Source organism: Gadus morhua, chromosome 14 (assembly GCF_902167405.1).
Source record: "Gadus morhua chromosome 14, gadMor3.0, whole genome shotgun sequence".
Classification (NCBI taxonomy): domain Eukaryota; kingdom Metazoa; phylum Chordata; class Actinopteri; order Gadiformes; family Gadidae; genus Gadus; species Gadus morhua.
The window spans coordinates 19438154-19452803 of record NC_044061.1 but is presented as its reverse complement, the minus strand read 5'-3'; the positions used below and the strand labels follow the sequence as shown (position 1 = coordinate 19452803).

Below are 14650 nucleotides of genomic sequence, written 5' to 3'. Positions count from 1 at the left end.
GAGTATAGTCTAGAAATTGGTAGAGCTAGAGTAGAGCAGGGTAGACTAAAGAGTAGAGAAAGGGAGAGCAGGGTAGACTATAGAGTAGAGAACGGTAGAGTAAAGCATAGTAGAATAGAGAATAACACAGTCGATGAGGGCATTATAGAGTAGACTAAATAAATACAGCAGCAGGGACAAAATGCTCGAATAGGTAAAAAAAATGTGTTTTGTCTGCGTGCACAGAACCTGCTGACTTCCTGCTGACCCAGTGCGTCAAGCGTCTATCCATGACACAGACGATCTGGTTAAATAAAGATCTTTAAGAGGCTTTGTTGTACCTAAGCTAAAAATAGCCGGGAAATCGCTCCTCCTTGCAGGAAGCGTTTGGACATGGTTCTCACTGCTGCTCGTGACACACTGCCAGGGCTGATGGGGTAACAGGGGGGGGGGGGGGGGGGGGGGGGGGAGAACGCTTGACCCTTGAACTCCAGAGGCCTGTTAGCTGGGACCCGGCCACATAAAAGCCCTGTACTGGAACTGTCTCTGCAGCGTCCGTTTGGAGGAACTCCTTGACGTAGTGGCCCCTCAGTAGTGGGATGGGACACCCTCCACACTAGAGTGGCAGGGCATTACGGAGTCAGACGAGGGTAAGGACCGTATTGGGTCCCAGCTAAAACCTCCACCGCCGCCAGACGATACAACCTCCATGGCCTGGGAGTATTCTATGAGGGGATATGAGGACACCAAGGGATACGTTTACCTTTGGTTCTACCGTCGTGGCTCCTCCCCCGTTGTTAAGGAGGTGGGTCAGGGTCATGGGACATGCACTGAGACACAGCTCCACATTTGCGGGAAGCCCAGGTATCTATTGGTAGGGGTGGAGGTGGGATGGGGGAGGGGGGGGTTGAGGTGTCCATCATTGGTAGGATAACTCATTCAGCGGGTCGTTACATGGTGTGCAGTGTCACCTCTTTGTAAAGCTGTGTGTGTGTGTGTATGCGTGTGTGTATGTGTGTGAGGGTTTGTGTATGCATCTGTATGTGTGCCACTTTGTTTGTTTGTGGGCCAGTGTTTGCTTCGGTCTGTGTAGCTGTGTGCATCTGTATGTATAGTTGTGTTCCATCATGTATGTGTGCGTCTGCGTGTGCGTGTGTGTGTGTGTGTGTGTGTGTGTGTGTGTGTGTGTGTGTGTGTGTGTGTGTGTGTGTGTGTGTGTGTGTGTGTGTGTGTTTGTATGTGTGGGTATGGATGTGTGCGCGCCTGCATGAATGTATCTGTGTCACTGGTACTTGTATTTGTGTTTGTCTGTGCCTGTGTGTGTGTGTGTTATATGTGTGTATCTGTATGTGTGTCACCATGTTAACTTTTGTGTGTGTGTATTGGTGTTTGTGTCCTTTATGAGTTGGGGCTTGCCAGCAGTTTGTGTGCTGGAAGCTGGAGGCTGGAGACTGGGGGCTTTAACGAGGCATAAGGTTTGAGGCATGAGGCTGGTGGGTAAGCGGAGCTTGGCTCTTTGTGTGGGGAGGCAGGTTGATTAGAAGGGGCTCAGCTTTCACCCCCTGCCTGGACACAAGCTTTGTGTTCGGGTCGGGCTCCTCTTTCAGCTCTCCTTAAGAACCGGCGACCAACCGACCAAAGCAGAATGCTGCCAAATAACCACACAATGTATGGCTGTCAAAATAAAAAAAAATAGCCCTACTGAAGATCATCTATCAATGCAAAATGTGTATGATCAAAGGAAAATATTGTACACAGAATTCGCTTGGCCTTACAATTTATATTGCAATATACTTGTTTACCCAAGTTACCTAAAGTCAATGAAAGAAGGTTTAAAAGTCACATACAAAATTTGAGGTAACAAACTCTCGTTAACATTTCAATGGATTTGAATGACCTATTAAAACAACTGACATTTGACAAGCAACGTGCTACTATACACTCATGTACTGTATGTAGGATTACACTTTTGCCCTGAATATATGCTGTGCACCAAGATAAGTTCCTTGCACATAATTACTTTTGCAATCACTCTCGGAATAAGAAATGTGGGTTTCGATGTTATATTCTTTTGGTGAATGAAACAGGCGGGGCTGCTTTGCCTTGGCCCTATTTCTGAGCAAAGAGGTTGTGACGCACACATCATATTATTATCCAAGCCGGGCTACAGCTGTGGCCCTCCAACATTGAATGGCATCTCTCCTGTTTGACCCTGCGTGTAGCGGTTATTTGTTGGTACTGCTGATGTACATGCATTTGAGTCAAAAGGGGGCGAAAAAAGGAGTTCATGTGTGGTTCATAATTAATAATTAACTCTGAGGGTCGGCTTAAAGAAAACCTTTTTCAAACTGGACCCAACTGTGCAATCATTTTGGGTCTGATGGACTAGTGAGAAATTCTTTTCGGGGAATTGGTCTAATATTGAGCGAGAACGGATTTGGGTGAAGGAGAGGGGAGATAGTAATGACAATAGGGACAATTCCTGTGAGATTGAACCGTTTTTTTCTGAGATTTTCTGAGTCGCAGTTATAAGCAGAACAGATGAGGCGACTGGTCCTTAAAAGTTGTTTTCTTTGTAGGAATCCTTTCCATAACGTTGTCAAGCATCTAAAAAAAAGTGCCGAAAGCACACTTTTAGAGGACTTACATTGATGGGGGCTGTTGCCCCAAAAGATTAAACTGCAGCCCGTTTGTCGTGGGTACAGCTGCAGCGTTCTCGCTCAACACTGGACCAATTTCTAAAAATATTGTCTGCATCTGTCCCTTAGACCCGTATGATAGGGAAATAGGGTCCAGGTTGAACAATTAAAGTTATCCTTTAATCATCAATGCGGAAGGCTATTGTGTTGTGTCAGCATCGCGACACAAAGACTTTCCCTCACGTCAGAGCGAGGAAATCAGCCAGCAGTAGCTTAAAAAACGGCACCCTAAGCCAACGGTAACATATGACTGCATGCTATATTAGGCTCTTAATTAGCAACCTCCTGCTGTGAAAACACAGGGCAGACAAAAGGTGCCAGTTGATGATTTGAACCTTAGCTTAACTGAAACACCTGCCGATGCACCATTCACAACCCTGAAACCCTGATGGATTCCAGGCTTCACTTCATTGATTGGGATAATCCACCACTAAGTGTACTTTTATTGAAAAGGATTTGACGACAGAGGCCTAAGAACCTTGCTGCTGCATTGTGCATCATTTTCAATATCAGCCCACTTTGTAGTGAATTATCCCTTCCTTATATCCCTCCATATATATATATAAGTATTAGAGCTGTCAGTTAAACGCGTTATTAACGGCGTTAACGCAAACCAAATTTAACGGCGTTAATTTTTTTATCGCGCGATTAACGCAATTATTTTATATATAAAAAAAAAAAAAAACTTTTTTTTTTTCTTTGGCTCAAAACAAAGAAGCAGTAGCCTGACTGCTATGTTCAAATGACATTTGTTCAAAGCAGTCGTTTAATTGCACTATAGGCTATTTTTTTGTATCGTCCTGTTTTGATCAGTGTATATGCCAATGTTGTTATCAATAAAAAATAATTTGCACAAGGCAAGCCGATGCACTTCACCATGTTGATAAGAGAATTAAAATGAGAAGAATTCTGGGACAAAAAAATCAAGGGATATTTAGCATAGAAAAAGACTTTGCGATTAATCGCGATTAATTAGAGTTAACTATTACATTAATGCGATTAATCACGATTAAATATTTTAATCGCTTGACAGCTCTAATAAGTATATTACTTTCATAATATAACTAGATATATTATCCTAACTTATATCATGCATTATGCATGATATAGTATATATCAAGAGCAAACTTCAAATAAGCCCGATTCAAACAATCACGATGCAAACATGACATGATTGTTGGATGTTGTGTGGAGAGATACAGTGACCAGCGATGCCCCCTTATGTGTATTAACAGAGAGCCAGGAGGCTGGTGCATTCACTGGGTTCCAGGGGGACCGGGCAGGAGCCACAGTCATTGCATTAGCTGATTGTTATGAGAGGCAAACACAGGCCTGTCGGTGGCCTGCAGTAACCCACAGCAGATAACATCAGAGGCTACCGCTGGCAGGGGTGACATTTAAAGAGTCTGTTGTCAGGGCTGACTGTGCATGGGAGCCAGGAAGACTAGCATGGTGAGGGCAGACCTGTGCATGTGTGTGTACATACGTGTATCTGTGTGTGTGTATGTGTGTGTGTGTGTGTGTGTGTGTGTGTGTGTGTGTGTGTGTGTGTGTGTGTGTGTGTGTGTGTGTGTGTGTGTGTGTTTGTGTGTATGAGAGAGAGAGAGAGAAAGAGAGAGAAAGGGGACGGAGCAAGAGCACAAGAGATAGAGGGCGAGAGAGAGAAATAGAGAGAGAGTGATCAGAGACAGATCTAAGTTTACATTTTCAAACTATGGGTCCAAGTGCAAATAGATAGCTGCCAAATACAGGGGATAGACAAGCCAGAGGGACGCAGTAGGAATATAAGAATGCATACAGCTGGTCTGGGCAACAAAAGGCCACGTTTATTGCATGCACAATGGTTGGTGTATTGGAGGTTTGGGATGCATTGGATAGGAAGGAGTAAAAAAGAATGACAGTCTTAATAGCTTCATATTTAAAGACCATGCGTATAAAATACACATCTTCCAAAAATAAATGATAGACATAAATGCAGGTCAAAATCGACTAGATACCATTCGTTTTGAAGGAAAATATAAATGTATACAAAGATACAAAAGTAGAATGGGCACTGTATGTGTCTGTCTTACATAGTTAATGTGTTTATTTCCAAAAGTAACCCACCTGACACCTTAGAACATTGAAAAATAAAAATGTTATTTCAATGTTTAACAATTAAGTCTACTAAGTCCACCACGGAGTGCTGTGTCCCACACAAAGCCTCTGTCGTGCTTAAACCAGAAGCCAACCACCGGCGCAGGGCCCAAGAGCCCCCTGCTACCCACGGAAATGACGAAGAGGAGGTGGTGAGGTGGTAGAATTTAGGAATTTGGGATCTGGGTGAGAAGAGGAGGAAGTACATCCTCCTAGGTAGAAATACCCCTCACCGCTCTGCCCCTGCACAGTGGGGGGGAGCCTTGTTAACTACCCCATTACTTAATATCCAGGGGAAAAAAGGGGGAAAAATTGAATAAACAAGCTGAAAATAACTAGGGAAACAGGATGTGCAACGAGAAAGTAGAGTACATTAACGAGAGTTTTATGAGCTCTTAAAGTTGAGATTATATAAAGCAATTTATTGAATCAATTATATTATTTAAATAAAAACAAATTGATCCCTATTTGGCAATAGGCCTAATGGAGACACGGGATTATAAAGATGATGTAACATTGCTGAATCAATTTCATGTTATTGTACGGGTGAATTGTTTTCTCGAAAATGTACAACATGTGGGCAATCCCTTTTGCTATCCCCCCAACCTCAAAAGGCATTTACTTTTTCATATTGAATAATGTCCTTCTGAATTCTTCTGAATGAAGCGGAAGATCAATGGAGCGGGTCTACAATGAAGAGGTGTCAACAGCAACGATATTTGCAATCAAACCTGGCTGTGGGGGCTTCGCTACCCCAGCAATGACTCCATACCAGGCAGGAACTTACCTACCTCTCTCTCTCTCTCTCTCTCTCTCTCTCTCTCTCTCTCTCTCTCTCTCTCTCTCTCTCTCTCTCTCTCTCTCTCTCTCTCTCTCTCTCTCTCTCTCTCTCTCTCTCTCTCTCTCTCTCTCTCTCTCTCTCTCTCTCTCTCTCTCTCTCTCTCTCTCTCTCTCTTTCTCCCTCTCTCCGAGGCTGGCCTTGGGACGTTGATGCAGCGCCGCCAGCGGTAGCTTATGTTACACTAAATTTAAACTAGACAGATACCACACATAGCAGCTCGTGCCTCGCCCGCGGAAACAACCCTTCCAGCTCATCACACCGGGGGCCCAGCCCCTCGGTTCCGCAGGGTGGGGGGGGCACCCACATGGCAGACCTCCTCCCACATGTGGACCTCAGGCTGGGTCTGAACGGGTTCTCTCTGAGACGAGCACATCTTAAGAGGTGAACGTTGTAACCAGCAGGTTGAGATGCACCGAACCCCCCCCCCCCCCCGCTGCCCTACAGCCGACACAACTGCACTCAAACCTTATTTAACATGACAGCACTTTGCACTCATAGGCGGGCAGAGACATAAAAGAAAGAAAGAAAATACTAATATCCTAAGGTTTAAGGCAAAGCTTTTGAACAAACACGTGTGTTGTGTGTGTGGTTTAACCTTGGTGCAGAGGACATCTTGGTTACATGTGGTCCTCTGCGCTGTGTTACTACCAGAGGGTATGCTGTCGTTAAGCTCCATTTATTTCTCCGTGGTAGATTTGTGGGTCTGACAAAGCTCAATAACGGCTGTTTGTTTACGCGTCGGATCCCGCTGACACGTTTCATTCGTCTAGACAAACAAAAAAGCCGAGCCCACAACCCACCTGGTCAAAGTCTGGCCGTGCCAGCCAACTCACCTGGCGATGTGGCGCACAGCATTCTTCCACACCTCGGCCCGTCGAATCGCCAAAGCGCTAGTGCGGTTTAAAAAAAGAAAAAGAGGACGACAACAAGCCTCCCGCGGACGGTTTCAGATGTGCGCACTGAGAGAGAGACGCTCCTGCTCTTCTGAGCACCACGAGACTAGAGAACCTGTCGCTTGCCCTCTGCCACTCTCCCTGGGAGCTGAAAATAGTCCACCATGAGAGCGATGTAATTTCAGTCTTTCCCACGACAAGCGCTGGGGAGAGGAGGGCCAGGAGAGGCGAGCCAGGGGCGGCAGAGAGACACGCGGCACGGAGAAAAACAACAACTTAAGTGCCGAGACAAGAGGGAACTTTCTTCACTCCCAGAGGCGACGGTGACTTTAACCGCAACAAGGTCCTCGGGAGTTGGCGAAACGCTGAAAAGTATATAGTGGCGTTGATTAAGTGGCGCTGCTGCTGCGGTCGGGAGCCAACCAGATCCAGTGTGACTTAGTGACTGAGCCTGACTGACTGATGACAACTGCTGGCATCTGGAGATTTTATTAGCCTAGATCAGTCACTCTGACGGTAACGCTTGTCTCATTTCACATCCTGAGAAAACAGAAAGAGGAGAGAAAAAAGAAGCCTCAGCAGATCTTGGTTAGGTTTGGAAAAACAGATATTTTTTTTGTTTGTATGTTTTGTAAAGTAAAGAATCTTATCGCTGAATAAAGAAAAGAAAGAAAAGACGGAGGGAAAAGATAAATACAAGAAATGCAGAAAGTGTGAAAATAAAAAGGGGCAAATAGAGGAGGATCTGGAGAAAGAGTAACTGAGCAAGAATGCCGTTCCAGCTACCATTCACAGCAGGGAAGAGTAAGTCTGCTCCCTTCTCCTCTCATTCTTCCCGACCATCTGAAGCCCACATGGCATGTCTGGGCTCGGAGCCAGACACCTTCACTATGGACCCTCTCATCAGCCACCCATAGAGGGCATATCGACCCACAGCTCTCATACCACCTCCACTGACCAATGAGGCTACTGCTCGTGACCCAGAACGCTAACCGATCTAGCTTTATACAACCACTCTTATGCTCAAGACCCATGTAGCGCTAACTTATTCAGCCTGATGAACCACTCCAATTCTTGTAACTCATTGAATGCTTATAAATTATCTAACCTCATGCTATCGCACTAATGCAAAGAACAATTCAAGGGCAACATGTAAAGCAAGAGCTTAATGTTATTTTTCCACAATTAACGTGTTTCTCTACTAAGAATCAGGAACTAGATAAAATAGAAAGTGAGGATACGTGTAAACAAGTCCAAGGTCACAATCATGTTAAACTCAGGTTAAAAGCAGGCTTCATTTGTCCTGATAAATTATTTTGAAAATAAATGTGTTCTGGTTTAAGTTTTCAGTCTGAGTGACGGAAAAGTATTGGGTGTGTTAAATGATCTAAAATAATTATAAGGTAATTAGAGTTGTTGTTATTACCTAATGATATGAACTAATTAACTCTGGCGTCAGTTAGTCATTACTAACTGGTTTGTCCAAACGCCGAATGACAAATATACTGCCCTTCTGCCGCAAAGCAAAAATAATTAGAGCCATTTGGGTGTGACATCAGCTAATGCTGCAGCATGCTATTTCAAAAATAGTCTGTTAAAAAAAAAAAGTAGGGTCCTGAACATAATATGTCCTGATACGGACATATTACAGGGAAGGAAAGTGACACCTGCTTTACTGGAGTAGCTACATGTAAGTGCTAGATAACATTTGGTAAGCCCCTTATACTTCCAGTTAGGGTTGGGGTCCAAATATATTACTAAAATACCATTCACTCCAATGAAAAGATAGGAGACAGGAACCCATTATTTACGATTGAAAGATTATCACGAATATCCCATTCAAACATCATTCCTATCTGTCGAAGGATGTTTCTCTTCTATCTTTCCCATCTATCACTTATTTTGTTTTACACTTTCCTAAACGGTCTTCATCACAATGCATAATTGAGTAATTATCCATCCAAAGAACATGGAGCAGATGTCTTTTCCAAAATGACATCACCCCTAGACAGGTCCTTGTGTGACCACAAGCAGCCACACACTGCCTCTGGTAGCAGTGTTTAGTTTAAATGAATGCCTGCAAGTCATCGAGGTCATCAAGAAAGTGCCTTGAATGTTTGGTTGAATTAGGCCATATTGACAAGGAGGCCATCTTGGTTCTCAACGCTATCCGGGTTGGGGTAGCAAATGTGGAGCTCCGCATTCAGTTCCGCCAACCCAGCTAGCGTTTATAGCCAAGATGGAGCCGGGCAGGCCTCTAGGTGAATAAGGTCTATCAGGCCAGTTTATTTAGAATCCAGTGGGTGTGTGCTAAAGGGTTCCTGGGACCAGCTCCCCCCTTGCTCAACACAGACATGACGCCACCCAGCAGCACTTCCCTTCTGCTGCTTATAACACCAATCACTCATGCTATGTTACGCAGTAGCATTAGCCAACCTAGCAGACAGGACGTCTTGTATTTGTTTTAGTATAAGCTTGACTCATCCGTCTATCTTCTTTGAGGGCCTCATCTGAATGGATATCTAACAGTTTTGCTGAGTTGCGTGCCTCGTCAATAAAATAAGGTTTCAGATAAACAAGGACAAACCCAACACTAAACTAGCCTATCACTATCACATGCCACCACATCACATGACTTGAGTATATAAATAAGAGATGAGCGTAAATTAAAGATCACGATCTAAGCAAGTTGGCGAACTATAGGTCTTTCCTTCACCTGACGCTAGCAGGGAAACCCCTTCAGTTACACAGCCAACAGATGAAACAGAAGAACTTTCTCACTTTCAAGGGAAGCCTGCCTCGGACGGTCGAGACAGACAGACAGATAAACAGAGATACAGATGCAGACAAATAGAAACAGAAAGACAGATGGAGTAACAGACAGACACAGAGGACAATACAGGAAGAACGCAGGACAGGCAGAAAGAAAGACAGGCATGCAGGCAAGCATATGTAGAGACAGACAGACAGAAAGGCGGTCAGATAGACAGGCAGGCAGGGGGGGTAGGCAAGCATATGGTCAGACAGACAGACAGACAGACAGACAGACAGACAGACAGACAGACAGACAGACAGACAGACAGACAGACAGACAGACAGACAGACAGATAAACAGAGATACATAGGCTGACGCATAGAAACAGAAAGACCAACGGAGAGACAGACACAGAGGACAATACAGGAAGAAAGCAGGACAGGCAGAAAGAAAGACAGACATGCAGGCAAGCTTATGTAGAGACAGACAGACAGACAGACAGACAGACAGACAGACAGACAGACAGACAGACAGACAGACAGACAGACAGACAGACAGACAGAAAGGCGGACAGATAGACAGGCAGGCAGGGGGGCAGGCAAGCATATGGTCAGACAGACAGACAGACAGATAAACAGACATACATAGGCAGACACATAGAAACAGAAAGACAGACGGAGAGACAGTCAGACACAGAGGACAATACAGGAAGAACGCCGGACTGGCAGAAAGAAGGATAGGCAGGCATGCAGGCAAGCATATGTAGAGACAGACAGACAGGCAGACAGACAAGTGGAAAGACAGGCAGATTAAAGAGAAACAGACAGACAGCAGCCATACTGACAATCAGACATAGAAACATACAGACAGACAGAGATACAGAGTTCGGATCACAGACATTTAAGCAGGCTACCCTCAGATGAGTGAAAAGTAATTTGCAGAACTGCAAAACTGAAGAAAGCAATCAAAGTACATTGACGAGAAATGCCTCGATCTGACAAAGTATTCTAAATGTAAGTTAAACTCAAATGTAATTATTAAGTTCTAAGTATGTTGATATTTTTTAATACTGTAGATAAAGTTTTTGTTCATTATCATTTATTTTCATAACCAGTGGAAGGTGTTAACCAGGGAGTAGATAAGCACAGCGGTGGTGTTCGACAGGTCCTGACTTGAGCTTGGCCTGCGGAGAATGAGAGCGATTGAAAACGGAGAGCGTTTGACTCTGTGCTTCTCTACTCCCTGCTGCTCTACTCTGGCTGTGCAGTGCTCCTCGCACTCTCGTTATTCATGTGGACAGAAGCTCCTCTTTTGGGCCAAGTCATACAGTCGAGGCCAGATTAAAACCACTTGCACAGTGGTGCTTTTATTCCTACACTTATTCCAAATGCTGTTTTTTTCCCCTTTGGCCTGTCACAAAGCAAAAAACGTAGAACGGATTGAAAGTCGAAAGCAGTGGCCAAATTGGTTCAAAACTTTGCCATAGTTTGATGAAACAGATGCTGGTGTGTGTGTGTGTGTGTGTGTGTGTGTGTGTGTGTGTGTGTGTGTGTGTGTGTGTGTGTGTGTGTGTGTGTGTGTGTGTGTGTGTGTGTGTGTGTGTGTGTGTGTGTTTCTGCGTGTTTTAGTGTGTGTGGAGTGGAATCTGGAAGAATAGTGAAAAAAGCAAGATGCGTTCTTTGGGCTTGCTTAGCGGTATGAGGCAAAACGTATGTGTGTGGAAGAACCTTGGGGCGACAATTTCATTTTATGTGAACTTCAAGAAATATATATGTATCACCTCACACTATGATGTGAAAAAGAAGAGAAACAGCTGACAAAATAAGGTGTGTAAAAATGCGGAACTAATGTAATTGTTTTGGCAACAGGACATTTGCCATTGAATTAGTAGACTAACAATTTAAATAATTAGAATGTCAATTTGAATTTAATGTGATTGAATGTCACATGCATTTAGATGTTGCAGTGTATAGTTGACCTTACAATATCTGGACAGCCATAAGTAACCATTAATAATATGAGTATAAACATAACATTTGCAGGATCATATGTTGAAGATAGGCAAGCCACTTCACACTGAGCCCTTGTTTTCCTTTCTCTAGTCTGAAAATGAATTGCTTAGCCTATTTGTTTTGCTTTGGCCCACAGCCTAAAACAAAGCAACAGAACTATGTCAACTTTATCCGAATTACTATATTTGCACCTTTTGTGGTTTCATTTCCCCCCCTTGACATACTCTTTGAAAATATTTAGTTCATCATACTTTTTTGTCAAATTTATTTAGAAAAGCACGGCAATGTTTCTCAACCAACTTTCTAATGTGCTGGCGCATTGCTTACTTACAATGGGTGCAATGCATGTTGCAGGCTATTCTTCTGAATGTAATACAGTGGTTTAACAACTGTGTTGCTTTACCCCATCATTTGCAGATGCAGAGCTATTCGTTATAGGACTACGTTGAAGGTGTCTCAAAGTTGTACGGTCGATTTTTTTAGTACACTTGCAATCGGCAGCATGCCGATCAATTGATAGCTATGGCCCAGGCACTTATAAAGCTGAATAGAAATGAGCAAAACTTCTCAGAATGTCTATTTCTCAGAATGCTCATCAGGTCAAGTCCATTCCAGTTTCACTGCTAAACAGTGGAAGATCTAACCTACAGCTGGGAAGCAGTTACTACAATTTAATATAGGACTATTACAACGGGACTTGAAATTAAGGATACGTGGCCATAACTTCCATGTAGGCTACTATGAGACGTGAGATGTTCTAGGATGCACTTGACTGAACATATCTCAAGTGTACGAGACACTTGAATAGATCTCAAATGTAGGCCTACGGCGAGACTTGGAATACAGCCTACTACGAGGTGAATATCCTCCGTTGTCTCTAGGGCTATCCTATCGAGCTCCGGCAGGTTGAAGCGCACTGACCTGCAGGGCCGTGCTGCTGTCCGTCCTCTCCGAAGATGAGCGTGAAGTCCAGCTCCTCGGTGCCGGTGCAGTTAACAGTAGTCATCGGGTTTGACAGCGTGGGTTCCCCCACGACTCGGCTATAGAGCAATGCCCTGCTGTAAATGTCACAACATTTACCGACTGGAACACGGGGGGTGGTTCTCTTCTCGTTAAATAAGCCTTTCGAGATGTTGTTGTTTTTACAATTATAAACGCGACGGTCTCGAGAAAGCGTTTCCTTCTTTTAAAAAAAAATCCAGAATAACTCTCACTGTGGCGGTTTCTTCTCGACTACTGTGATAAAGTGTTGACATAAACTTTTGGAAGGAGTCGACTTTCGTTACATCGCGCGGCTTCGACTAGGCTACACTGTCATTTATTTCGCTTCCTCGCGACCTTTACCAAACGTCAATAAAAGCGGTCGCGAAATTTACCTCTCTCGCGCCGACTGGAGCTTCTATCCCAACTTTTACTAACAGCGCGTGACAGGGCAGTTCCCGCGATGACGTCAGCAAAGTAGAAAGGCAACACATACGCACAAATGAACACGTACGTGTACACGCGCACGTACACGCACACATACACACAAACATAAAACGTAAACAAAAACCTTATTACACAAAACTGCAAAATATTATATTCCAAAGTATTTTTATGTTATTCTCATAATGAAAATACATAACAATAATTATACTAGCCTAATACTAATACTACTACTACTACCACTACCACTACTACTAATAATAATAATAATAATAATAATAATAATAATAATAATAATAATAAATATAAATCCGTTTTTATAAATATTTTCTTTCTGATAAACCATCATTTCCCGTGTACTCTTTTTTGGGAAATGTATTTTCTTTGTATGTTATCGAAAATAATCCCATGAACTTTATTTGCTGCATCCATACGATGCATACGATCCATACGATTATATCAAACCTGCCCTTCAGCTACCTCTGCACCTTTAGGGTGAGCCATTCCTAGGCTCACATGTATGACAGAAGTGCACTTCCGCCTTTTGATTCCTCTCCCACCTATTTCATTAACCATTTCTAGTTAGCCAATTAGATGCATTAGCAATGAATGAAAGGGAAGGTGAAAATGTAGATAAGTAGGAAAAATAAATACCGTGGGTATATCTTTTTAAATATATTTTAAAACATATACGATAACCTGCTTATATGATATGCCTCTTGTTTTTTTCTTTTGCTCAAATATATTATTATTATTCATTATTACATGAAATGGATATGGAAACGTGGATCATTTGGTTGTAGCGGGTTATGAAAGTGGATCTGATGGCAGCCCCTAACGCTAGCCCCTGCTCTATGAGTCAGTATGAAGTCTCAATGAGTCTGTCACTGAACAACTAATACAACTGGAATTAACGTAAGTCAATTATATTACTAAGGACGCTATACATGCATGCTGTCACTATGCATTTTACCTTATGTCTGTCTCTTATCCTATGTATTTCTATGTAAATCTCTCTTTTCCTATGTCTTAAGAGGTCTGTCCTATCTAATCTGTCTCTTCTTCTGTTTTATACATCCTATGTAATCCTTATGTTGGCCTTCTATTTAATATTTCAATGGATATGAAGCTTGCAGGGCAGGGATAAAAAGCTTTATTGGGAAATGTCTAATCACATTTGTTTTTCAACTGAATAACTCTTAGGGAGGTGAAATTGATTTCTTAAATCACTATTGGCATTCATACTTCTCAGAGCTTATTTGAGATTGATAGAACCATATTGATTATGCACTTATCATAGGTCTTCTTCCTGGTTGTCTGTGCTCTGTGACTGCATTAGCGTGTGTTGGCGGTGGCTATGACTGAGGTGAATCTAGAATCAGGGCGGCCCTCACTGTTTGTCTTGACCCACTAGGAATCTGACTGGGAAAATTAATACCAAGTAGATCGAGATGTTTACTGCTCCAAGACCTCTGGACCCCTCATTAATCTCATCAATCTTTCCCAGACCACTTAGGTATAATTTACAGACCTACAATAACACGGCCTGTTACTGACTTTGGGAAATCTTCAAAACACTACGTAATTCTATTGTTAAGCGCATGAGTGTTTGCTTCAGAAAACCGTAGGCCTGTCAATCAATATTATTTAGTAAATAATCTGCAACTTTTTGTACACAAATTTGCCATTTCTCCCCCTCCAACAATTTGACACAATACGTTTAGCCCGTAAGATAGCATATGATTTTATTCATATATTCGTAATAAGGGGAATCCTTAAAATGAATGATTCCTAAATCACACACAAGCACACACAGACAGACAGAGAGACAGACAGACAGACAGACAGACAGACAGACAGACAGACAGACAGACAGACAGACAGACAGACAGACAGACTGACACACACAC

General features: G+C 43.1%; 1 protein-coding gene across 3 annotated transcripts in view; it reads right to left on the bottom strand.

Annotated features, from left to right (window-relative positions):
* The window catches only part of nfatc3a (nuclear factor of activated T cells 3a), a 69840-nt gene extending 57085 nt beyond the window's left edge, over positions 1-12755 (bottom strand). For 2 of the 3 annotated variants that reach the window (XM_030376323.1, XM_030376325.1), the window contains exon 1: positions 12237-12755. In XM_030376323.1, the coding sequence (XP_030232183.1) occupies positions 12237-12321 (85 nt within the window). In that variant the 5' untranslated portion in view covers positions 12322-12755. Of the gene's footprint in view, positions 1-6488; positions 9540-12236 lie in introns of those variants that run through there. The other variant, XM_030376324.1, reaches the window with a different exon arrangement.
* Between the last annotated feature and the right edge of the window lie 1895 nt (positions 12756-14650).